The 27,160-nt window shown below is 37.2% G+C and overlaps 2 protein-coding genes across 2 annotated transcripts in view; both read left to right on the top strand.

The window, feature by feature from the left end:
* Nucleotides 1-2: 2 nt before the first annotated feature.
* Nucleotides 3-7,011, top strand: LOC134840946 (227 kDa spindle- and centromere-associated protein-like). Its single transcript, XM_063856832.1, has 2 exons — nucleotides 3-6,854; nucleotides 6,974-7,011. Exons 1-2 carry the CDS (start codon nucleotides 65-67, stop codon nucleotides 7,009-7,011), a joined length of 6,828 nt encoding a protein of 2,275 aa, XP_063712902.1. The 5' UTR covers nucleotides 3-64.
* Nucleotides 6,617-27,160, top strand: part of LOC134853080 (centromere-associated protein E-like) — a 31,727-nt gene continuing 11,183 nt past the window's right edge. Inside the window, exons 1-5 of the mRNA XM_063869018.1 lie at nucleotides 6,617-15,281; nucleotides 17,693-17,888; nucleotides 18,499-18,751; nucleotides 19,038-19,155; nucleotides 20,526-20,677. Coding sequence (XP_063725088.1) covers nucleotides 7,046-15,281; nucleotides 17,693-17,888; nucleotides 18,499-18,751; nucleotides 19,038-19,155; nucleotides 20,526-20,677 — 8,955 coding nt within the window. The 5' untranslated portion in view covers nucleotides 6,617-7,045. The remainder of the gene's footprint in view (nucleotides 15,282-17,692; nucleotides 17,889-18,498; nucleotides 18,752-19,037; nucleotides 19,156-20,525; nucleotides 20,678-27,160) is intronic.

Here is a 27,160-nt window from a genome sequence, read left to right as displayed (position 1 = left end):
TAGCGTTCTCTCTTTTGCCGCCACAAACGGCACTACTGTAGACCAAGGAACGCTTGACAACCTCATGGAAGATTGCGGTCGGTTAAAGGCTGAAAAAGAAGTACTGGAGGAATCAAATCTCAGGTTGTGTAGCCAGGTTCGCTTACTGACGAAGGAGCTTAAGAGCACAGCTCAGTCGGTGCTTCCTAATAACATGGATAACCGCAATCAAGACGACCAAGTGTCTCTAACTTTGCCAACCTATGGAGATGGTATAGACCATCAAGAACAGAGAAAATTGATGCCGCATGTAACACCTATTGATTTGCTGGTTCAGCACGAAAAAGATGCAAGAAAAATAGAACACCTGGAAGAACTAATCTCTAATTATGAAACTTCCATTGAAGAAGAGAAATCTGAAAACCTCACGCTAACGCAAGAGATGAAATCTCTTCGAACTGCACTTCAGGATGCTTTTGAACCTTTGGTTGCAACTGACTTAGCTGAGAACTTGGTACAAATCAAAATCGAACTATCTCAATCGGAAGCTGAGAAGGTTCTAGCAAATTCACACAGTAAAAGTTTATCCGAAGCTCTCGAAGAAAAAGATGTTGAAATGCACATATTGGGAATGACAATCGCAAAACTGAAAAATGAAATTGCTAACTTAGTCAATAATTACCCTGAGACGTACCTGACGGCAGAAAGCAATAAAAAAACTTACTCTGATTTGGTTTGCGAAAATTGTGAACTTTCTTCGAAGTGCGAAGCTCTTACAAATTCCTACAAAAAATTAAATGACAAATACCTCAGCCTTTCTGAGTCTTTAGAGCTTATGAAAAATGAGAATAATTATCTCAACGAAGAATTGATTATGAGTTCCGGTGCCGCAACAGAAGGAGTTACACCAGACGATGAAGAAATTGGCAAGTTGCGTCAAAATTGTTGTAAATTGAAAGCGGAAAATGAGCTGCTGGAGGAGAAAAATCTCGAACTGTCTAACCAGATGCGAGTTTTGTTTCATGAGAAGCAGAAATTGGCAAGGCATATCAACCCCTCTATGTATCAACTAAAACATCAACAACCAGCTGTTGTAACCCAAACTAAAGAGCTTAATTTGAACGAGGGTCTGTCTCGTGCACTCTTTTCTACCACTGACAATGATTTGAAGCAAACTGAAGAGGTATTGATGTCGGCCAATTCAAAACCAATTGACTCACTTGTTCGACATGAAAGTGATATTCGAAAAATTGAGCAACAGGAAGAGAAAGACTCTAAATGTGAGAATGTCATTGCAGAGAAGAACGTTGAGAACCTTAGGTTAACGCAAACAATCAAATCTCTTCAGAGGGAGCTACAGAACTCCTTTGAATGTTTTGGTGCTAAAGATTTAGCCGAGGACTTGGCGCAAACTAAAACTCAACTATCTCAATCGGAAGCTGAGAAGGCCTTATGCAATACAGAGAATAAAAATTTAACCCAAGCTCTCGAAGAAAAAGATGTTGAAGTGCTGACTTTGGGAACTACAATTACAAGTTTGAAAAAAGAATTTGCTAACCTAACCAATAAATACCCTGAGACGCACCTGGCGGAAGAAAACAATCAAAAAACCTACTCTGGTTTGGTTTGCGGAAATTGTGAGCTCTCTTCGAAGTGCGAAGCTCTTAGAAGTTCTAACAAAAGGTTAAATGACAATTACCGCAGCCTCTCTGAGTCTTTAGATCTTGTTAAAAAAGAGAACTTTCATCTCAACGAAGAATTGATAAAGAGTTCCGCTGCTGTAACAGAAGGATTTACACTAGAAGATGAAGAAACTGTCAAGTTGCGTCAAAATTGTTGTAAGTTGAAAGCGAAAAATGAGCTGCTGGAGGAGAAAAACGTCGAATTATCTGTCCAAATGCTACTTTTGTCTAATCAGACTAAGCAATTGACAAGGCAAGTCAACCCCTCTATGGATCAATTGCAACAAGAACAACCCGCTGTTTCAATCCAAACTAAAGAGCACAGTTTGAACGAGGGTCTGTCTCGTGCGGTCTCTTCTACCACTGACGATGTTTTGAAGCAAACTGAAGAAGGATTGCCGTCGACAATTTCAAAACCCACTGACTTGCTTGTTTGGCTTGAAAAAAATAATCGGAAATTTGTCAAACAGGAGGAACAAATCTCTAATTGTGAGAAAGCCATTGCAGAGGAGAAAATTGAAAACCTTAAGTTAACGCAAGCAATAAAATCTCTTCAGAGGGAGTTACAGAACTCCTTTGATTGTTTTGGTGCACAAGGTTTAGCCGAGGACTTGGCGCAAACTAAAACTCAATTATCTCAATCGGAAGCTGAGAAGGCCTTATGCAATACAGAGAATAAAAATTTAACCCAAGCTCTCGAAGAAAAAGATGTTGAAGTGCTGACTTTGGGAATTACAATTACAAGTTTGAAAAAAGAATTTGCTAACCTAACCAATAAATACCCTGAGACGCACCTGGCGGAAGGAAACAATCAAAAAACTTACTCTGATTTGGTTTGCGAAAATTGTGATCTCTCTTCGAAGTGCGAAGCTCTTACAAGTTCTAACAAAATGTTAAATGACAAATACCGCAGCCTTTCTGAGTCGTTAGATCTTGTTAAAAAAGAGAACATTTATCTCAACGAAGAATTGATAAAAAGTTCCGCTGCTGCAACAGAAGGAGTTACACTAGACGATGAAGAAACTGGCAAGTTGCGTCAAAATTGTTGTAAACTGAAAGCGGAAAACGAGCTGCTGGAGGAGAAAAATGTCGAACTATCTTGCCAGATCCTACTTTTGTCTAATCAGACAAAGCAATTTGCAAGGTATGTCAACCCCTCTATCGATCAATCGCAAGAAGAACAACCCGCTGTTTCAATCCAAAATAAAGAGCACAGTTTGAACGAGGGTCTGTCTCGTGCGTTCTCTTCTACCACTGGCGATGTTTTGACGCAAACTGAAGAAGGATTGCCGTCGACAATTTCAAAACCCACTGACTTGCTTGTTTGGCATGAAAAAGGTAATCGGAAATTTGTCGAACAGGAGGAACAAATCTCTAATTGTGAGAAAGCCATTGCAGAGGAAAAAATTGAGAACCTTAAGTTAACGCAAACAATCAAATCTCTTCAGAGGGAGGTACAGAACTCCTTTGAATGTTTTGGTGCTAAAGATTTAGCCGAGGACATGGCGCAAACTAAAACTCAACTATCTCAATCGGAAGCTGAAAAGGCCTTATGCAATACAGAGAATAAAAATTTATCCCAAGCTCTCGAAGAAAAAGATATTGAAGTGCTAACTTTGGGAACTACAATAACAAATCTGGAAGAAGAAATTGCTATGCTAACCAATAATTACCCTGAGACGTACCTGGCGGAAGAAAACAATCAAAAAACTTACTCTGATTTGGTTTGCGAAAATTGTGAACTCTCTTCGAAGTGCGAAGCTCTAACAAGTTCTTACAAAATGTTAAATGACAAATACCGCAGCCTTTCTGAGTCGTTAGATCTTGTTAAAAAAGAGAACATTTATCTCAACGAAGAATTGATAAAAAGTTCCGCTGCTGCAACAGAAGGAGTTACACTAGACGATGAAGAAACTGGCAAGTTGCGTCAAAATTGTTGTAAACTGAAAGCGGAAAACGAGCTGCTGGAGGAGAAAAATGTCGAATTATCTTGCCAGATCCTACTTTTGTCTAATCAGACAAAGCAATTTGCAAGGTATGTCAACCCCTCTATCGATCAATCGCAAGAAGAACAACACGCTGTTTCAATCCAAATTAAAGAGCACAGTTTGAACGAGGGTCTGTCTCGTGCGTTCTCTTCTACCACTGGCGATGTTTTGACGCAAACTGAAGAAGGATTGCCGTCGACAATTTCGAAACCCACTGACTTGCTTGTTTGGCATGAAAAAGATAATCGGAAATTTGTCGAACAGGAGGAACAAATCTCTAATTGTGAGAAAGCCATTGCAGAGGAGAAAATTGAGAACCTTAAGTTAACGCAAACAATCAAATCTCTTCAGAGGGAGCTACAGAACTCCTTTGAATGTTTTGGTGCTAAAGATTTAGCCGAGGACATGGCGCAAACTAAAACTCAACTATCTCAATCGGAAGCTGAGAAGGCCTTATGCAATACAGAGAATAAAAATTTATCCCAAGCTCTCGAAGAAAAAGATATTGAAGTGCTAACTTTGGGAACTACAATAACAAATCTGGAAAAAGAAATTGCTATCCTAACCAATAATTACCCTGAGACGTACCTGGCGGAAGAAAACAATCAAAAAACTTACTCTGATTTGGTTTGCGAAAATTGTGAACTCTCTTCGAAGTGCGAAGCTCTAACAAGTTCTAACAAAATGTTAAATGACAAATACCGCAGCCTTTATGAGTCGTTAGATCTTGTTAAAAAAGAGAACATTTATCTCAACGAAGAATTGATAAAAAGTTCCGCTGCTGCAACAGAAGGAGTTACACTAGACGATGAAGAAACTGGCAAGTTGCGTCAAAATTGTTGTAAACTGAAAGCGGAAAACGAGCTGCTGGAGGAGAAAATTGTCGTATTATCTTGCCAGATCCGACTTTTGTCTAATCAGACAAAGCAATTTGCAAGGTATGTCAACCCCTCTATCGATCAATCGCAAGAAGAACAACCCGCTGTTTCAATCCAAACTAAAGAGCACAATTTGAACGAGGGTCTGTCTCGTGCGTTCTCTTCTACCACTGACTATGTTTTGACGCAAACTGAAGAAGGATTGCCGTCGACAATTTCAAAACCCACTGACTTGCTTGTTTGGCATGAAAAAGATAATCGGAAATTTGTCGAACAGGAGGAACAAATCTCTAATTGTGAGAAAGCAATTGCAGAGGAGAAAATTGAAAACCTTAAGTTAACGCAAACAATCAAATCTCTTCAGAGGGAGTTACAGAACTCCTTTGATTGTTTTGGTACGCAAGGTTTAGCCGAGGACTGGGCGCAAACTAAAACTCAATTATCTCAATCGGAAGCTGAGAAGGCCTTATGCAATACAGAGAATAAAAATTTAACCCAAGCGCTCGAAGAAAAAGATATTGAAGTGCTAACTTTGGGAACTACAGTCACAAATCTCGAAAAAGAAATTGCTATCCTAACCAATAGCTACCCTGAGACGTACCTGGCGGAAGAAAACAATCAAAAAACTTACTCTGATTTGGTTTGCGAAAATTGTGAACTCTCTTCCAAATGCGAATCTCTTACAAGTTCTAAGAAAAGGTTAAATGACAAATACCTCAGCCTTTTTGAATCTTTAGACCTTACGAAAAAAGAAAATAGCTATCTCAAAGAGGAATTGGTTAAGATTTCCGCTGCCGAACCAGATAAAATTACTCTAGGCGATGAAGAAATTAGCAATTTGCGTCAAACTTGTTGTAAGTTGAAATCGGAAAATGAGCTGCTAGAGGAATTAAATCTCGAATTAAACAGCCAGGTGCATTTTCAGAAGAAGCAGAAACTGTCAAGACACGTCAGACCTTCTATGGATCAACCAAAACAAGAACAATTCGGATTTTTAACCCAGTCTAAAGAGCACAATTTGAACGAGGGTCCGTCTCGTGCTTTCTCTTCTACCACTGATAATGATTGGACGCAAACTGAAGAAGCGTTGCTGTCAACAAATTCAAAATCAATTGACTTGCTTGTTCGGCACGAAAGAGATAAACGAAAAATTGACAAACAGGAAGAACAAATCTCTAATTGTGAGAAAGCCATTGCAGAGGAGAAGATTGAGAACCTTAGGTTAGCGCAAACAGTCAAATCTCTTCAGAGGGAGCTACAGAACTCCTTTGAATGTTTTGGTGCTAAAGATTTAGCCGAGGACATGGCGCAAACTAAAACTCAACTATCTCAATCGGAAGCTGAGAAGGCCTTATGCAATACAGAGAATAAAAATTTATCCCAAGCTCTCGAAGAAAAAGATATTGAAGTGCTAACTTTGGGAACTACAATAACAAATTTGGAAAAAGAAATTGCTATCCTAACCAATAATTACCCTGAGACGTACCTGGCGGAAGAAAACAATCAAAAAACTTACTCTGATTTGGTTTGCGAAAATTGTGAACTCTCTTCGAAGTGCGAAGCTCTAACAAGTTCTAACAAAATGTTAAATGACAAATACCGCAGCCTTTATGAGTCGTTAGATCTTGTTAAAAAAGAGAACATTTATCTCAACGAAGAATTGATAAAAAGTTCCGCTGCTGCAACAGAAGGAGTTACACTAGACGATGAAGAAACTGGCAAGTTGCGTCAAAATTGTTGTAAACTGAAAGCGGAAAACGAGCTGCTGGAGGAGAAAAATGTCGAATTATCTTGCCAGATCCTACTTTTGTCTAATCAGACAAAGCAATTTGCAAGGTATGTCAACCCCTCTATCGATCAATCGCAAGAAGAACAACCCGCTGTTTCAATCCAAAATAAAGAGCACAGTTTGAACGAGGGTCTGTCTCGTGCGTTCTCTTCTACCACTGGCGATGTTTTGACGCAAACTGAAGAAGAATTGCCGTCGACAATTTCGAAACCCACTGACTTGCTTGTTTGGCATGAAAAAGATAATCGGAAATTTGTCGAACAGGAGGAACAAGTCTCTAATTGTGAGAAAGCCATTGCAGAGAAGAACGTTGAGATTCTTAAATTAACGCAAACAATCAATTTTCTTCAGAGGGAGCTACAGAACTCCTTTGAATGTTTTGGTGCTAAAGATTTAGCCGAGGACTTGGCGCAAACTAAAACTCAACTATCTCAATCGGAAGCTGAGAAGGCCTTATGCAATACAGAGAATAAAAGTTTAACCCAAGCTCTCGAAGAAAAAGATGTTGAAGTGCTGACTTTGGGAACTACAATTACAAGTTTGAAAAAAGAAATTGCTAACCTAACCAATAAATACCCTGAGACGCACCTGGCAGAAGAAAACAATCAAAAAACTTACTCTGAGTTGGTTTGCGAAAATTGTGAAATTTCTTCAAAGTACGAAGCTCTTACGAGTTCTTACAAAAACTTAAATGAGAAATACAATAATACTATTGCGGCCTTCGACCATATGAAAAGAGAGCAAAGTTATCTGGAAGAAGATTTGACTGCAGGCTCCTCTGCCTCAACAGAAGGGGTTACGCTAAATGATGACGAAATTGGAAAATTGCGTGGAAACTGGTGTAAGTTGAAAGCGGAAAATGAGCTGCTAGAGGAGAAATTAATCGATTTATCTAACCAGGTTCAGTTTTTGTCTCATCAGAAGGAGAGATTTGGAAAACCTATCAACGACCCCATGGGTAAACCAAATCAAGAGCAAAACGACGGTTTGGCGCGAAACGATTGGCGAGTTATGGCGACAGATGTAAAACCAGTTGACTTGACTGTTCAGCATGAAAAAGATATCCAAAAAGTTGATCTAATGGAGGAACTAGTTTCTAATCATGAAAGTGCCGCTGAGGAAGAAAAAGATGAAAACATTTTATTAAAGCAAGTGAATCAACCTCTTCAGCGGGAAACTCAAGATTCTTTCGAACATTTGGGTGCAAATGATTTTGCTGAGGATTTGGCACAAACAAAAATCAAACTATCTCATTCGGAAGCAGAGAAGGCCCTAGCAAGTTCAGACAATCTGAGTTTAAGCAAAGCTATCGAAGAAAAAGAGCATGAAATTCAAATTTTGGAGAACACAATCACCAATCTGAAACAGGAAGTTTCCATTTTAGCCACCAATTTAGCTGAGGAAAATTCGCTTAAAGGTAGTAATCAAAAAACGTATTCCGAGTTGCTTTGTGAGAAGTGTGAGCTAGCTTCGCAATGCAAAGCCCTTGAGAATTCTTACCAAAACATGAATAAAAAGTATAACCAAACATCAGGAAAGTTGGCTGCATTACAAAGAGAGAATAAAATTCTCCAGGAAGAAATGCGTGTGCTGTCTGCTGCGATCACAGAAGGATCTACGGTAGATGGTGCAACGCTTGACAAATTGCGCGAAGATTGCTGCCAATTGAAGGCAGAAAAAGAGCTCCTGGATGAATCAAATCTCAAATTGTCTGGTCAAATTCGTCTTATGACGCACGAGAATAAAAAGTTAAACGAGCAGCAGAAGGTCTCCAGGAATCAGACAGACTTTGAATCGATGTATGTAGAGAATCGGGAAGAAGAAGTTCTGCCAAGGATGAGTATGCATGCACCTGAAGTTGCAATCAATAATGCAGAGTTGAATTCAATGCCACAACATTTGCAATGGACGAATTTGTCGCTCCAGCACGAAAAAGATGTTCGTAAAATTGAAGAGCTTGAAGGTATTCTTAGTAGCTGTCAGAAATCAATCGAAGAAGAAAAGGCTGAAAAATTGAAGCTCTCACTAGTTAAAAACTCTCTGCAGAATGAGTTGCAGAAAGCCTTGGAGCAAGATGGGTCTAATGATCTTGCCGATGAAATGGTTTCATTGAAGACTCGCTTGTCTGAAATTGAATCTGAAAAAAGTTTAGCGGTTGCCGAAACCACCACTATGCGTCAAGTTTTTCAAGGAAAAGAACTTGAAATGGAAATGCTGAGAAATACAAACAGTAACCTGAAACAAGAAATGGCAAGTTTAGCTGAAACTCTTGCTCCGAAATCAGCATTTATAGAAAACTTCCCAAAAGCTTATTCCGATCTATTATATAAAAATTCTGAGCTCGCTTCCGAATGCAAAACTTTGAAGGAAGAATTCAAAAATCTCAAGAACAGCAATAAGGAATTTTCAGAAAAGTCTTCTCTGCTCGAAAAGGAGAAGTCACATCTCATAGATGAGCTAAAAGTGCTCTCTGGGAAAAAAGTGAAAACTTCTGAATCCGCTTTGGATGATGTCAATGCAATTGCAACGCTAAGAGAAAAAATTTGCCATTTGAAAGCGGAAAAAGATTTACTAAACGAGAACGAGCTCAAACTGATTGCTAAAAATAATTTGATTACAAAGGAAAACGACAGTTTGAAAGTGCGAAGTGTACTTTCAGACCAGCAAACTCCAGATATTGCTCAGCTCAAAACTCAGAATGAAAACCTAAAATCTGAACTTAGACAACTTGAAAAATTGAAGTCGCCAAATTTGTCTGGTTTGGTAAATGAAGAACAAATAGACCCCAAAATTCACCAACACGTGACTCGAAACTCGTTTGTAGGAAAATCTGTCTATAATGATTTGCAAAGTCGATATGAAATTGCAGTGAAGAGAATCGAAATGCTCGAACTTGAATTGGAAACTGTCGAATCGAAATTTGACGTGGAAAAAATGGAAAAAATGAAATTGAATCAAGTCAAATCATCTCTTCAGAAAGAACTTCAAAGTGTTTTGAACCAAATTGGTCCGCAAAATTTGGTTGAAGATTTAATTGAATTGAAAACTCATTTGACAGAAATTACATCTGAAATGTCTTTAATGAGTTTAGAAAACGAAAAACTTTCCAAAAAAGTTGAAAATACAGAGTCGGAGAAAGCGAAGTTGATTGCCACAAACAACAATTTAAGAAATGAAATGGCAAAACTAGCAATGAATAATGTCGAAAATTCCGTGGAGATACCGGGAATCGATTCTAAGACATATTCCGATTTGCTGTTTAAAAATTGCGAGCTCATAAGTGAAAATGAAATTCTGAAACAAAATATTCAAAAGTTGAACAACAAAAACGAAAAAATTTTGGGACAAACTGAGTTTTTGGAAGTAGAAAAGAAAACCCTGAAGGAAGAGTTACAATCAGTTTCAAGAAATCAAACCTCGTTAACTGAAATAGACGATGATTTGGTAGCTTCCTTGCGAGAAGAATTATGTCATCTGAAGTCTGAAAACGAAGTATTGACTAAAAACGAGCTGAAGTTATCGAACGACAATCTTTCATTAATTCAAGATAACAGAATTTTGCAAAAACAGTGTGAAAAGTTGGAAGATGAATGCAATAAAAAAGCCTCAAATAATTTTTATCATGCAAAATCAGCGTCTCTGGGGAGTATTTCAGGTTCAAATTGGGAACGAAGAGGCTCGTTGCTCATGATGGATGCTGAGAATGAAGTTCTCAAAGATCAACTTGAGAACTCCCAGCAGAAATTAGTAGCTGAAACAAGATTGGCCGACCAATTGACCAATAAGAATGAAGCGCTAGAAAAAGAAGTAAAACGATTGATGGAGACTGAATTTTCGGCCATCGCAAACTCGGAAAACGAGCAAATACTCCAAGATTTGATAGACTCAAAAATGAAGATTCAAGCATTTGAGACCGAAAAGTTTAATTTGGCAGTAGAACTTGAGAAATGTGACAAAACTGTTGAGCAAAAACAGGAGGAATGTCAGAAGTTGAAAGTTTTTAATGAGCATTTAACAGCAGAACTGCAAAATCTCTTACAGAACCCGAATAAAGAGTCTTCAATGTCTGCGAAAGTCCTCGCGCAAGAACTTTCAACGCTCAAAGTAGAGAATCTGGAATTAAATGCTGAAATTGCAGCTCTGAGTGAAAAACTAGAAGAAATGAAAGAAAACGAGAATGCTTTGAAAAACGAGCTGGAAATTTTGGAATCGGAAAAGGAAAAATTGGAATCAATTTTAGACAACGATTTTGATCAAGGGTCTCAAATTTTGGACACACTCCAGCAATCAAACAACGAAAACGCGGAACTATTTTTGATGCAAAAGGAAGCAGAGGATTTGAAAGAAAAGCTTTCAGAAGAACAGAAGAAGAATCTAGAATATTCTGGAACAATTGACACGCTTCAGAGGTACTCCGAGAAACTTTCGAATGAGTTGTACAAGGTCACGCCGTACAAAACAGAAAGTGAGCTTAAGGAATTTGTAAACTCAGGGTCAACAGAAAACAAGGAATTTGAAATGAAATTGAAAGTTTCAATTGATCAGCTGAACGAAAATTTGAAAGAGGCTCTTGATGAAAATGCGCTTCTTGTTGAAGAAATTAATCAGTTAACCCACGAAAAACAAGTTTTGGAGGATGTTCAAAACTCACATCTGTCGCAAATTTCTGATCCCGAAAAAGAGCTAATTCTCGCCAAACAAGAACTGGGCTTGGCTAATGTTGCCTTAGAATCTTTAGAACGGAAGTTTGAACTATTGAAAAAGTCTGAACAAGAGGCAAAACAGACACTTGAAGTTATAAAAATGGTCGAAAGTAAATATTCGCCGGAAGAAGCAAAAAGTATCACTGCTGAAATTTTGAGCGGATCTAGCAACGATGAAAATCAAGAATTGAAAGCAGAAGCGTTTGAGTACAAATTGCGCAACAGAGAGCTTGAAGAGGAAAATATGTACCTGAAGACGTCGAAAAGTCGTCTTGAAGGCGAGCTAGACAGTGCATTGAGTCAGAATCCATCCGAAATTTTCCAGAATCTCCTGCAGACGAGAAAAAAGCTGAATGAACTAGAAATAGAAAGAGATCTCCTGAAAAACCGTTTGAATTCGGTCTTGCCTGAAGATGAAAAAATACCAATTGAGAAATCTTCTTCAGCTGAGCAACAACAAATAGAAAGCAACAACAACGAACCGCTTTCTAAAACTACAGTTGGCTCAAAGCTTTCAGAGTTGCAGGAGCATCTGGAATCTTCCAGAATGATCAAAGAAGATCTCAATGAAAAACTTCACCAAAGTTTGGTTACATCGCTTGCGGAACATTCAAAGCAGGATGCTCATCATCTGAAGCCAGAAGTTGTTCGGAATACGATATCTGATCTTGAAGCGAAAGACGACTCGATGAGCACGTTGGTCGCAGAAATTCAGACAGAAGTGCAAACGGACAAACAGAAGATCAGAAAAATTAGCAAAGTGTTGGACACTTTGACTGAAGAAAACACATCTTTGAAAGACCGGTTAGCTTCTACAAAAGAGAGACCAAAATTGCAAGCCGAGCAAGCAACTGCCGGAAATGATTTGGAAAGGTTGCAGAAGAACTTTGCGGACTCGCATGACCAGATTTCTCAATTGGAGCGGGAAATTTATAAATTGAACCAGGAGAAGAAAAATCTAATTGAAAGAATTGAAGTTTTATCTAAGAAAAATGAAGCAATGCATATTAAGACTCTAAATTTGGCCCCACAAGCACCCAGAACATCGATTGATGAACAGAAATTAGCGGATCAGTTTTCGCTCATCAAAGACAAGGAGGCGGAAAATGCTGCTTTGCTTTCACAGGTGAAAGACTTGAATTCATCTGAGAAACAGAGTCGCGAGAAAATCAAATCACTTGAAATTGACAAAGCCAAGCTAGAATCTAAGGTCGGTCCATTGAAGAAAGGAGCTGCTCTTAAAAAGATGGACCCAATGGAACGAATTCGGGAATTGGAGGCTGTCGAAAAGCTATTGAAAAAGAAAAATAACGAGACTGAAAAGTTGTACGACGCGGAATTGGTTAAAACTCAAGATCTCCAGTTACAAAACACGCAGTATCAAAAACGACAGGAATCTCTGTTAGAAAGCGAACGTGAATTGGTCTCAAAGCTGAGCAAAATTGAGAAGCTGGAAAGAGCTCTGCAGGAATCTGAAGCGTCTGTGACATTTTTACGCGAAAATGTTTTGGAATTAGAAGAGCAAGTTGCAGCATCAAACCAGCCTGCTGACGTTCATGATCGAAGTGTGAACACAGAAGCAATAATGACGTGTGAACAAGGTGTGAATGTAGTAACAACAGAAAAGATGCAATCAGGAAGCGCAACGATAGCTGCGAGTACGCGTGAACAATTGACCAGTACTGAAAATGTTGAAACATCTGAAAATTTTACAAATACTGAACATAAATTTGACACTGGTGGCGAAATCAAACAGTGCAAAAAACTAACATTTGACAATTTTACTAACACCGAAACAACATTTGAAGGCAAAGACGAAACCAAACTTGACAGAAAACGAACATCTGAAAACTTCACAAACACTGAAACTACCTTTGAAGACCGAAACCAAATCAAACTTGAAGAGACTTCCAAAGTGGACGAACTTAAAATTGAAAACGAGCAGCTTAAAGTTGAGCTAAAAGGTTTGAAGGAATTTACTTCAAAAATGAAAAAGCAACTCGTTAAACCGAAGGAGTCGAAAGTCGAACCCAGCAAAGACGTCTCCACAATGACAGAGGACTGTGAGAAAACAGCGCAAATTGTGGAATCTGAGTTTGTCGAGGCGACTCAGAGTAGTGATTGCTTTTCTGAACTTCCGGCTTTTGATGAATCTGCTAATAATTTGCTCTCGAAGCCAGAAAGTTCTTCGCCATCACCAGCTAAAATTGAAGAAAAAACGTTGGCTATACCAGAGCTGAAAAAATCTGATGCCAAACGGAACGTCAAACCGAGATCGAATCTTGAGTCGCTTTTACGAAAAAGAAATTTAACCTCAAAAACAGACGGCAAAGTTAAGCAAAAGTCCAAAAAAGTCGAGGAAAAAGTTGAAAAAAGGAAACGCGAGGAGTCCGAAATGGTTTTTGAAGAAGACATGGCATTGAAAGCAGAAACGAACGACGAGCTGGAAAGTGCGCTGCCGACAGATTTTGACGACTTTGAAACCATAGAAGTGGAAAAAGAAAAACTAGCTGAAAAAGTTTTCTCGCAGGCAAATTTGATGAAAGAGCTCGTGTCAAAATTAAAATCCGATTTGGTTCATTTGAAAGCAGATAGCGCGGCCATGCGAGAAAAGCTCCTCAAGGAGCTAGCCAATCTAGAGAGTCTGCTTCAAACTTCTTTCGAGAATGTTCTAGAAGAATCTGAAGTGGAAAGGAAAGAGAAAGACTGTCAAATTAATAGTCTTCAAGAAGATCTGGAGCTGACAAATCAAGCTTTAAACGAGATTTCGAACGAGTTTGAGAATTTGCAGGACGAAGCTGAAAATTTGAAGCAGGAATTGGAGTCTGCACAGAGTGATCAATTTGCCAGTCAAAATTGGGCCGAAGAGAAAATTATTTTCCAAGCGACTGTTGACAATTTGCAAAATCAAATGGAAGAAAACGAACAAGAATTTGAAGAAGCTTTGAGAAAAACTGAACAAAAAGAAGAGATGATTGTTACGTTGACGCAAACGTCAGAAAATTTAGAAAGTGAGCTTAAAGCGAAGAAGTTGGATTTGCAAAAAGCGAATTTGGAACGAGATGAACTGATCAAAAAAGTTGAAAGCATAGCTCAAGAACAAGAAATTTCTAAAAGTAAATTGGCAGAATCTGAAATTGAAATAAAAAATTTGGAAAAAACGAACCACAGTTCGACACAGCAGATAAATGAATCAGGAAAACTTATTTTGGACCAGAAATCCCAAATAGAAAAGTCCAATGGCGAGCGGAAAAAAATGAAAATGAAAATACGAGACCTTGAAAGTGGAATCAAAAAGAAAGAAGCTGCACTTAAAAAGCTGGAAACTGACCTCGAAAATGTTAGTCTGGAATTGATTGATTTTAAAAGAGACAATAAAAGGTTAAATTCAGCATTAAATGAGAGCCAAACTCAATTAAACAGGCTATCAAATGAAAAAAGTAATTTGGAAACTGAAGTAGCGAAGTTGAAGGAAAGTTTAAGAGAGGAAACTGAAAATTCAAGTTTGACAAAAGACAATTGTAAACAGCTGCAGGCCGATTACAATAAAATTTTGAAAGAACTCAATGAGACAAAAGAAGAAGATGAGGAAAAATCATCGATAATAACTAATTTAGAATCGGAAAAACTAAATTTGAAAGCGAAGCTGTCTAATATTTCAGACGATAAACGAAGTCTCGCAAGCGAGCTAGAAAAATGTACCGACGATCTAAAATCGCTGCAATGTGAAAACGAAGATTTGAAGAACTCTCAAAGTGTTCTGAAAGAACGTCTCGAAGATTTGAAGGATTCTAAGTTGGAGAAAGAAAAGAGTCTCAATGCTTGCGAGGAAGACAAAATGGTCCTGCAAGAATCCGTTTCAATGTTGCAGACTGATCTTGCTAATGCGAATCGTACCGTCAAAAATTTAGAACACGCAAAGGATAAATTGCTTAATGAACTTAAAACATCCAAAGAAGCTTTCAATGAACTCGAAAACAGCCTGAACAATTTTACCAACGAAAACGAAATGACGAAAGCCGAGCAATCGAGACTATTGAACCAACTAAAGTTTTCAGAGAAACGAATTTCCGACCTAACGGGCCAAGTCGAGGAAGGAAAGTGCCAATTAGCAGAAATTGAGAAGCAGCTCGAACTGTCGAAAAGTGCTGAAAATGAAGCGAAGCAATTGGCAGAAAAGGCAGCTCTGCATTATGAAAAAGAAATATTAGAGAAAAATGAAAAGCTGGATGATTACCAGAAACAATTGAACGAACTAGCAGGTAATTCAGTTGATTCAACCATTTTTCTAGGTTAGGAAGATTAGCCAATTCTTTTGCAAGTAGCGCCTGTTGTGGTTAAGGCTGTACGCCAACAAATTTCTCTGTTGAGAAAAAATTACTTTAGCTTGATTTTATTTTCACAAGTAGAACGTAGATGTAGCTTTGTGCTATATTACCAAATCAAAATTTCCCGGAGTTTAATTAGCCAAACTGGGTCTGCAGATTCCTGATAATAGATTATTTATGTTTAAGCTGGATTTCAAAAATGTGGCTTTTCAAAAAAAAACTTTTTCAAACTTTGAATCTCAAAATTTTTTCATAAGTAACAAAGTAACATCAATAACAATACTGTTGCGACCTAAAAGGGTAATCAGAGCATTTTTTCTTGCGAAGTAAAGTTTTCCTTCTCTGTGTTTGCTTGAACACGCGTTTACGAAATGAGCACACGTTGAATTTGTACCCATATTGTTAGCTCGATCCAAAAATTTAACAAAAGTTCAGGGGCGTTCCATTTAATTTATTCTAATATTCAGTACATCATAAACACCCTTCAAATAGATGCAGAAAAAAAAATAAAACATAAAATATTCAGTTTTTCCTAAATTTTTTAATGCTAAAATTCCACCGCTTATCAATTGGTTACTCTACTCTGTTTGGATTCGTTTCTAGTATGTTAATAAAAGCTAACGCTTGTGATTTACAACCGATTCCATTGCGTTCCAATCTCAGTCGGACTTTTTGTGATCAAATTATGTGTTCAGTTTTAATGAAGTTACACAAGAAAAGCCGATTTAAAGTACAATCGATACTGATGGTACTAATTTTTTTTAGTATAATGATTACTATTTGACTATCGCAGAAGCTGCCTGAAATTTTGTGCGTGGTCTGGTTTTTTTTCAGAGCAATTCTGTCTTTAAACAAGCCGTCCATATTAACAATTTTTTTACCAACTGCGAAAATAAATACCTGATCTGTAATATATTCTACCTGCGATCGTTTTGTACAAGGTTTTGGGGATTTAAAAAAGGCCAGATAATTAAAGCACGGTATATTTCGTTCTATTGTAAGAAGCGAATCAATTCGGCTCAAAACTTCCCAAATTCAATTAAAGCAAGCTATTTGATCTTTTTAGTGCGATAATAGATAAAAAATATTCACTAGTACTTTTTAGCGTGTAACTTTAAAGTTTTTGATAGATTTATGAAAAAAAAATTGTTTATTATATTTAAGGATTTTGGACCAATTTCAATAAGAGCTGTGAATGCGCACGAAGACTCGGTTTTCACTAGTTGTGATATTTTTGCTTTTGAACGCGAAATTTGATCTAAGATAAAAAAAGCTCACTGGGTATTTAGTAACATATTCAAGCTATTTAAATTGGAATTTGGATTCCGAATCAATAATTCGCCGACTGTTCGCCGAGAAAAAACTGTTCTTAATTGTTTTGTCAAATTGAAAAAAAAATTCAATTTAAAGTCAAAACCAAAAAAATCCATGGCTTCAACCAAATTCATTTTTTCGTTTTCAATTTTTAAAAAATGTGTTTTCCTTTGGGTTATTTTTGTTCCGAGGAATTTTGTATGCGTGTGTGTTTTAGTTTCTTATACTTATTGTTTTCCACGCAAAAGCAGGTACCACAAAAAATCAACGGAAAGGGCAGTGATACATCATATTAAAGCGCTTGTAGTCTCGAGTCGAATAGAATATCCTCAGTGTAGAGAAAAACGGGTGTAATTTTTTTCATCTTTGGTCTAATTGCGAATAAATTGAGCAATCAGGCTTGTAATGCGCAAATAAGACTCTTTAAGCGCTTCTTGAAAACCAAAATAAAGACTTCAAGAACTATTTTAGAATCTTTCTGAAGAGCTATTGTTGCGCCTTTTAATATATTTTAGCGCCTTTTTGAAAATGAAAAACAAAATCCTCAAAAAAACCAAAAAAAAATATTCGAAAAAATCTACAAAATTTTGTTTGATTTTTTTGTTTCTTTTCCGATTAACTTTTTGGTAAAAATCATTGTCAGATATTTGTAGTCTCAAATTTACTATCGAATGTACATATTTTCTAGGCTTTCGTTCAGATTCTATGGTCTCGTTCAGATTCTATGGTCACCTTTTGGGTGGGAATTTTCTGTGCTATTTTTGCAGCAACAGGCTATCCTTGTTTGACCCTGTATTTCCTGAATAAAACTTTGTCTTTGCTGGTGATATTTATGGTTTAATAAGGCAGAGTAACATGGTTGCTGGAAATAACTGTGAACGTTTCGAATCTTACACTAGTTTTAGTTTTTCTAGGCCTACTTTCTTGCTCTTTTTGGAGCTTTTTTTTGCCGCTTTTTGGTTTTTGCTATCATTTTTTTGAAATTGTGAACGATCTTTCTATTTGAAATTTTTTCGATTTTAATTTTGTAGGAGATAAATCAAATTTGGAAAACAACCTGCTGAGGAAATCGGAGGACTTGGAGGCCAGTCAGATAGAGGTGGTTGAATTGAGTAGCCAGGTGCGCAATTTGACAGACTCCGTGAACAATTTTGGAGACATGGAGACAAGACTGAACAACAGCATCAACGAGTGTGAACAGCTGAAACAACAGCTAACTCAGGAAAAGTGAGTTTCGCATGCTAGCAAATAGGAGCAGGGGAGGATGGGGGGGGGGGGGGGGCGGACGCCCTCTTCCCTCAGGGATTCGACCCCCTGCCGACACTTAGGGTGACGGACCCTAAAATTTTTCTAAAGGCTCCTTTGGCGCCAATATATACTAACTTTGAGGATAGCGTGCCAAAAAAACGCCATTTTTTTAAGCAAAATTTTGCAAAAAGTGCCCAAAAACGGCTTTTTTGACCTGTTTTTTGAAAACATGGCTGCGGCGCAGAAAACCTGGCTAAAACTTGGCTAAAACAGCGTTTTTTTACTGCTTTAAGAGAGCTCCGAAAATCAATTTGGTCGACCTAAAAAAAGGTCTTCAAAATAATCGAACTTTTTTTGAAAATCAACCCCCCCCCCTCGAGAAAATCCTAGATCCGCCCCTGAATAGGAGAGATCATCATCTCATGATTAGGTTCTAATTTTTTCAAGAGAATACCTGACGTGTTTTGTTATGTGAATCAAATTGATCATGATCATAAGGACGAACTTGGTATTTAAACGCTGAAATATGAATCAATTAGTTGAAAAGTTTTTTAAAATCATCGTAGAGAAATAATGCTTTTCTTATCAGGCGAAACTGGCAAGAACTTCAGAAATTTCACGTCGAAGCCAAAATTGAATTATCTCATGTAACGCAAGCAAAAGAAGATTGTCTGAAGACAATTCAGAACCTGAACGAAGAGCTAAAATCGGCCGACCAGAAATTGCAAGAGGAGAAAATAGAGTTGAAGAAAATGGAAGGGGAACTTCAGAATAAGGATGCATTATTGGACGATGCTCAAATAGAGAAGGAATCTTTGATTGCTTTGATTGATCAACTTGAGGTAAGAAGCAAAGAAATTTTGGAGCAATGGATTAAAAAATTTTCCAATTTTTTCTCCGTTACGTCTAAAAACATCATACCAGAATGGCTGCTTTCATAGTGATCTTTCTGTTTTATAGAATTTTAAAACTTCCGCGTTCGCCAACCAAGCTTTTGGCCAACCAAATCTTCGGTTGCACTATCTGCTTTTTTTATGAACCATTTTTTGCCAGCATGTTTTTTTTTCCAAAATTTGATGATGCATATGATTCGAACTCTTTTCAAATGGTTTCTTTCTATGTTTTCAGAAGGAGAAGAAACAAAGAACAGAAAAGGAGGAAAAAGAGGACGAATCACTGAAAGAGGAATTGACTGAATTATTGTCTGCCGAAGAATCAGTTCGATACCAGATTGAAAACATAGAGGGTACCATCTCACACTTTCGCAATACAATATCCCAAATTAGCTGGAAAAGATTTAAAAGCATTGAGATTTTTTAATTTCTGAAGTATGGACTTCAGAAGTAACATTTGGGCTTGTAAGAATATTCCTGGACTCACCAAAAGAACGCTAAATAGTTTAATCTCATTCGACTTTTAAGCGAGCATGAGTTCTTTTGGGAAAAAAACTTGAGCTTCGAAGAAAAAGAAAATCACCTGAATCTGTTTGAGATCAACCAATAGTTGAGAATTTTTTGGAAAGATCGAAACAACAATTTAACCAAATGACCATCCGAGAATTCAATATCAATCAATTTTTAATAGTTATAATCATAAGCGGATTTGGGGAGGGGGGGGGGGGGGGGCGGACGCCTCTCTTCCTCAGGGATTCGACCCCCTGCCGACCCAAAGAGTCCCCTTTGTACTATTTTGAGATATCCACTTTTGGCTGACTGACCTTAAAATGTTTCTTAAGGCGCCTTAGGCGCTAATCTATACTAATTTTGAGGGGGCAGCGCGCGCCGAAAAAACGCGATTTTTTGGTCGAAACTTTCCAAAAAGTGCCGAAAAAGGCCTTATTTAGTGTGCCTAATAAAGTGCCTAAAAGCGCTCTAAAGATTTGCCTGCCGCGCAGAAAATTTGATCAAATTAAGGTCTTTATGGTGGTTGGGGAGAGATCAGAAAATCAATTTGGTCAACCTAAAAAAAAAGTCGACAAAATTTTCAAATTTTTTTTGAAAATCCACCCCCTTCCTCGATAAATTCCTAGATCCGCGCCTGAGCGAGCATGAGTTTTTTGGGAAAAGAACTTGAGCATCGAAGAAAAAGAAAATCACCTGAACCTGTTTGAGATCATCCAATAGTTTGAGAATTTCTTGGAAAGACAACAATTTAAATTTAAGCAAATGACCATCCGAGAATTTCAATATCACTCAATTTTTAATATTTATAATAATAGACTGTAAAAGGCACGGTGAAGTAAGAATATACAGCAGGAAAGATGACTTTTTTAGTTTGGGAAAAAAATTTTCTGGTCGAATTCGACGCGTGACAAATTATACCAATTTTTTTCTGAATTAAAAAATTGATTTTCATCTCTCCCATATATATTCTTACATGAGCGTGCCTCTTACATTATATTATTCTAAGTATTAAAAATTGAGTGATATCGAAATTCTCTGGTGGTCATTTGCTTAAATTGCTGTTTTGATCTTTCCAAGAAATTCTTAAACTATTGGATGATCTCAAAGAGTTTCTTCTTTGAAGCTCGAGTTTTTTTTCCAAAAAACTCATGCTCGCTTATAACCTGAATGAGATTGAACGATTTGTATTGACATTGAGGTGGTTTGTGTTCAGCTGAGTTGTGTGGGGCGGATGAGCAGTTGAGTGAGCACGAGAGAGTGAAGGGGGAGTGTTGGAGGGGACTAATGGACACGCAAGAGGAGATGAAAGACATCACCCAGAGAGTGGAGCAGATCAACGCACAACTGGAGAAGAGCAGGCTTCAGGTATCCATTAGACCATCTATAAGATATGGGGCCTAGGAAATTAGACGACAAGAAATTAGACGACCGTAAAGAAACGGAATTTACGGACAACCAGTATTTACTCAGCCAAAAGATAGTTTAAGTCTGTAAACAAAATTCACTCAATTTGCACGCAAGTTATTGTCAAAATTCCGTTATTTTCTGATCGTCTAATTTCCTGTCGTCTAAATTCCTAAACCCATAAATTATAGTGTAATTTTTTTGGGACAAGTAATCGTGCGAAGCAAAATATCACACGTAGTCTATTAATTATGGTGTAATATTTTGGGACAAGCCTGCGAAGTTACCAAGTATTTGACGTCTAAGAAATCACTTTAATATTGATAAGTTGTGAGAGTAAAAACTTATTTTTTTGTCTAGCACACGACACATTCTGACACTTCAATAGGATAATATTTGCAAACATATCGCTCTTTTGTCTAGTACCTTTTCTGTTTTGTGCAGCAGTTCGGCTTAATTGACAAATTAAATTAGCATGGAACCGAGGCTCATCCCAAACTTTGAGCGCTATTGTCTTGTCAGAATTGCAAGTCGCGTTTCAGGTTCATACACATTTTTGGTTAAAAAATCAGTTTTCGTTTTTCATTGCATTAGGAATAAGATAGATGGTCCCAAAATTTGAGTGCTATGGTCTTCTCAGGGGTAAAATTTGTATTTTGTTGTGATTTACATCATGTTTTGCAATTACTGCAAAACATATTAGTTTAATTAACTGGTCACTCAGATATGACCTTCATTGGCCATTCTCTCCGGCGGAGAGAATGATCTCTCATTGTTTTAATGTTTTAACTTGCCGACTAATTCATCTTAAATCCTTATTCTTTTTAATAGTTTTAATTTAGAATTAGCTACAACAAAGTAACATTTTATCATGGCGCAGTCAACTAACGAATCTAACGTGAGAGGAATACCTCCTTTTTGGCAAAACCATACGGTAGACCCCCCATTCCATGGGAAGACTGGAGTGATCTGTTTCAATTAGCTATAATTGCTAAAGAAAACATAGACATAGAAAATCTACTCAATCCGTTGGAGAGACAACACCCATTACCTTCAAATTTGGAAAACTCAACGGACGGTGAAACAGATGCTCAAAGACGCTCGAGAATGGAGAGAAATACTCAAGAACAAAGACGATACGACGAAGATGAAGCAGCATCGATAAAAACTGAAACCAAGAAATTTAACGGAATGCGAATAGAAGAAGCCGACAAAAAATTACGTTCGGTCTTATATCTAGCACTGGGAAACGAAGGAAAAAGGATCTTCGGACAAAAATTTACCAAGGTGAAAGTTTTACAAATTTCTTTTAAAGAATTCTGGGAGTTCCTAGCGATCGCTTTCGTAAGAAAGACAAATGTCACATTTGAACGACATAAACTGTTAAATAGAAAACAACGTGACAGAGAATCCCTCGAACAATTTTGGGGTGCCTTAGCTGAAATGGCAAAAAAGTGTGACATAACCGCAGGAGAAGAAGAGTGGATAAGAGATATTTTCATAAATAATATGAAAAACTACGACATCCAAAGGAAATTGTTAACAGAAACCCTCCCTCCACGCGAAGCACTAAATGTAGCACTCATAGACGAAAAAGGAATTTTAAATCACTTGAAGTTAACTAACAATTTTAAATCCAACGGATCATCCGTACATAAACCAAACAACCATTTTAATGTCAAAAGAGAACCAACCCTTAACATCGAAAGAAGTAACAACTGTATGAAGTGTGGCGGATCATTCTCAAAAGGACACTTAGCAGTTTGCCCAGCAAAGGACACGACTTGTACTACTTGTAAATTCAAAGGGCATTTCACCAGACTCTGTAGATCTCGTCGTAAAAATGTAAACATTGTAAATACTCAAATTGTAGATAATACAGATTTTAATCCGTCGGATATTCCGGATGTAAATACTGACCACACGGATAGAGAATGTTGTGGCGTCATAAACGCATGGTCGGAATCTGGACAAAGTGAAAACGACGATTATTCTGTACTAAATGTAACTACGATTTTTGACAATGATGGAAAAGAATTGAAGAAATTATTGAACATTGGACTCGGAAAAGAAAACCAAGTAATTTTAAACATTCAAGTGGATCCAGCTAGCCCGGTGAGCTTCCTTAAGAAAAACGTACTACACGAATTAAAGTTACGCGAGCCTTAATTGAAAATTTATCAGGTGGATAAGACAACTAGAGACCTCTACTGTGGATTCACAGATAATGCCATAAACATCACTGGAAAGGTGAAGCTCCCGATATTTTCAAATGGTTGGTCAGACAACGACTGTCAATTCTTCCTAACCGAAGGACATGAGAGAAATATCTTAGGAAATGACAACCTTCCAAAAGTGGGGATAGAAGTCTCTCAGAAACACGTCCCACATTTCCAGTTTAACAAGCAATGTAAGTCAATAAATTCCATCTCTCAAACAAACCAAGATAGGGAAACTCTAAATATATCAAAATCATTCAAAAATTTATTCCTTCCGATCGGAAAAATTAAAAATCAGATGAAAATCACCCATTTTCACGAACCCTTAAAACCAATCCAACTAAAGGGAAGACGAGTCCCCCTTCACTTACTGGACGCTGTAAAGACAGAACTCAATAGACTAAAAGCAGAATGACATATTAAAAAATTAGAAAATTGCGATGAAGACAGATTTATTAGCCCAATAGTCATCACTTGTAAAAAAGACAAATCCATCAAGTTAGCCTTAGATTCCAAGTTCATAAACAAACAGATTTACAAGAACAAATATCAAATGCCAAACATTCACGAACTGGTAGACAATGTCGCGGCACAAATTACTAATGATTCCGTTGGAGAAGTGTGGTTTACTAACTTAGACTTAAAAAACGCGTACAGCCAGTTAGCACTAGATAAATTTACTAGCAACCAATGTAACTTCAGTATCGTGGGCGGTGATATTACGGGTACCTACCAATTCTTAACTGGTTTTTACGGCCTAGGGGATATGCCTAACGAATTTCAAAGAGTAATGGACTCTACGTTAGGTTCAATCCCATTTACTAACTGTTACTTAGACGACATTTTAATCTCTTCCAAAGGAACATTCTTAGACCACAAGAATATTGTGTTAAAAATTTTATCTACCCTTGACGAATATAACTTCGCTGTAAAATGGTCAAAATGTAAATTCTTTCAAAAAGAAATAGAATGGTTGGGATTCAAAATCTCTAAATCAGGAATTACCCCGTTATTCGACAAATCGAAAGCCATAAAAGATCTACCTATTCCGAAGAATTTGAAAGAACTACGATCATTTTTTGGTTCTATAAACCAATACATTAAATTCGTCCCAAATCTAGCATCCTTAGGAAGCCCACTCCGACCGCTCCTAAATAAGAAATCAATATTCCAATCGAATGACGACCATACAAAAGCTTTTGAAAAAATTAAAGAAGAAATCGTAAACCTAACAGAGAATACCCATTTCGACGTAAAACGCAAAACTAGAGTAAAAACTGACGCGTCACATAATGGACTCGGAGCTTCGCTCGAACAACTCCACGGGAACGATTGGAAAACAATCTCATTTGCTTCACGCTTTTTAAACCCACACGAGTCTAAATATTCTACGAACGAGCTCGAACTACTAGGGGTTGTATGGGCTCTCGAACATTATAAGAACTACCTTTACGGATCAGATTTCGAAGTAATTACTGATCACAACGCTTTATTATCCGCCCTATCACCAAACCACGGAAACAAAACTTATCACAGTAGATTAACAAGATGGGTAGACAGATTATTACCTTTTAATTTCTCAATCAAACATATTGCAGGAAAAGATATGGGCTTCACTGACCTTATTTCTAGAATTCCATCCGGAAAAGCTCTTCCAATATCACATTATGACGAGGAATTCGTAGTAGCAAATATAAATAAGATTAATAAATCATTAAATCCGTCTGAGAAACTAAGAACTACCTGTTCAGCCATTGGTTCTAATCTGGAAAATTCCGATTACGCTTTATTACGTAATTACCTAATAGCAGCAGTATTAAAACTTATTAACTCGTCTTTTCCAATTTGTTCATTTAATCACAAAAGAACAGAATTTTGTACCTCAAATTGCATTCCAACGGATTATTCTAATACAAATACTTTAATTATTTCCATTTCTAACTCCGCATTTTTTTATTTTTTAATCTTTAATCGTAGTTTTATTAATTCACCTGTTGATAAAAAAATTGTAGATACTGTTAATATGAATAATAAGAATATTGTAATTAATTCCACCACTTCCGGTATTTCTGTAGATTTAGACTTCCGGCTCTTACCAGATCATGCTAATCTCGTTAAAAATACCGTGAAAATTTGAAGTTGCCGGATCGACCCTTGGATTTAAATATTTTATTTAACGCCAAGTTAGTAGCTCTCTTGACAGAAGACAATCCCATGTTAAGTCCAATTGTTAAAGCACTTCAAAATAAGGTGGAGAAGATTAATGCAGATTCTCCGTATTTCAAACATTTCACCCGAGACCTACACGAAACCGACGGATTACTTTACATTTCCGTTTAGATTTCGCTAGACAACCAATGTAACTTCAGTATCGTGGGCGGTGATATTACGGGTACCTACCAATTCTTAACTGGTTTTTACGGCCTAGGGGATATGCCTAACGAATTTCAAAGAGTAATGGACTCTACGTTAGGTTCAATCCCATTTACTAACTGTTACTTAGACGACATTTTAATCTCTTCCAAAGGAACATTCTTAGACCACAAGAATATTGTGTTAAAAATTTTATCTACCCTTGACGAATATAACTTCGCTGTAAAATGGTCAAAATGTAAATTCTTTCAAAAAGAAATAGAATGGTTGGGATTCAAAATCTCTAAATCAGGAATTACCCCGTTATTCGACAAATCGAAAGCCATAAAAGATCTACCTATTCCGAAGAATTTGAAAGAACTACGATCATTTTTTGGTTCTATAAACCAATACATTAAATTCGTCCCAAATCTAGCATCCTTAGGAAGCCCACTCCGACCGCTCCTAAATAAGAAATCAATATTCCAATCGAATGACGACCATACAAAAGCTTTTGAAAAAATTAAAGAAGAAATCGTAAACCTAACAGAGAATACCCATTTCGACGTAAAACGCAAAACTAGAGTAAAAACTGACGCGTCACATAATGGACTCGGAGCTTCGCTCGAACAACTCCACGGGAACGATTGGAAAACAATCTCATTTGCTTCACGCTTTTTAAACCCACACGAGTCTAAATATTCTACGAACGAGCTCGAACTACTAGGGGTTGTAAGGGCTCTCGAACATTATAAGAACTACCTTTACGGATCAGATTTCGAAGTAATTACTGATCACAACGCTTTATTATCCGCCCTATCACCAAACCACGGAAACAAAACTTATCACAGTAGATTAACAAGATGGGTAGACAGATTATTACCTTTTAATTTCTCAATCAAACATATTGCAGGAAAAGATATGGGCTTCACTGACCTTATTTCTAGAATTCCATCCGGAAAAGCTCTTCCAATATCACATTATGACGAGGAATTCGTAGTAGCAAATATTAATAAGATTAATAAATCATTAAATCCGTCTGAGAAACTAAGAACTACCTGTTCAGCCATTGGTTCTAATCTGGAAAATTCCGATTACGCTTTATTACGTAATTACCTAATAGCAGCAGTATTAAAACTAATTAACTCGTCTTTTCCAATTTGTTCATTTAATCACAAAAGAACAGAATTTTGTACCTCAAATTGCATTCCAACGGATTATTCTAATACAAATACTTTAATTATTTCCATTTCTAACTCCGCATTTTTTTATTTTTTAATCTTTAATCGTAGTTTTACTAATTCACCTGTAGATAAAAAAATTGTAGATACTGTTAATATGAATAATAAGAATATTGTAATTAATTCCACCACTTCCGGTATTTCTGTAGATTTAGACTTCCGGCTCTTACCAGATCATGCTAATCTCGTTAAAAATATCGTGAAAATTTGAAGTTGCCGGATCGACCCTTGGATTTAAATATTTTATTTAACGCCAAGTTAGTAGCTCTCTTGACAGAAGACGATCCCATGTTAAGTCCAATTGTTAAAGCACTTCAAAATAAGGTGGAGAAGATTAATGCAGATTCTCCGTATTTCAAACATTTCACCCGAGACCTACACGAATCCGACGGATTACTTTACATGGACGGCAAACTCGTTATTCCATTTACCTTACGAAACGCGATGATGAAGACCCTTCACGAAACACATCCAGGTCAATTCGGAATGAAATATTCGGCTCAATACATCTAGTGGCCCCATATTAACAGGCAAATTTACTTTCACGGAATAAATTGCTCAGAGTGTACATCGGCGGGTAAGAATTTGAAAACTGTTATCCCTAATTCACAAATTAGTGAACTTCTTCCATT

This window comes from Symsagittifera roscoffensis, chromosome 1, assembly GCF_963678635.1.
Source record: "Symsagittifera roscoffensis chromosome 1, txSymRosc1.1, whole genome shotgun sequence".
In the NCBI taxonomy this organism is placed as follows: Eukaryota; Metazoa; Xenacoelomorpha; order Acoela; family Convolutidae; genus Symsagittifera; species Symsagittifera roscoffensis.
The sequence above is the reverse complement of the archived record's forward strand: the minus strand, read 5'-3'. Positions and strand labels throughout refer to the sequence as shown.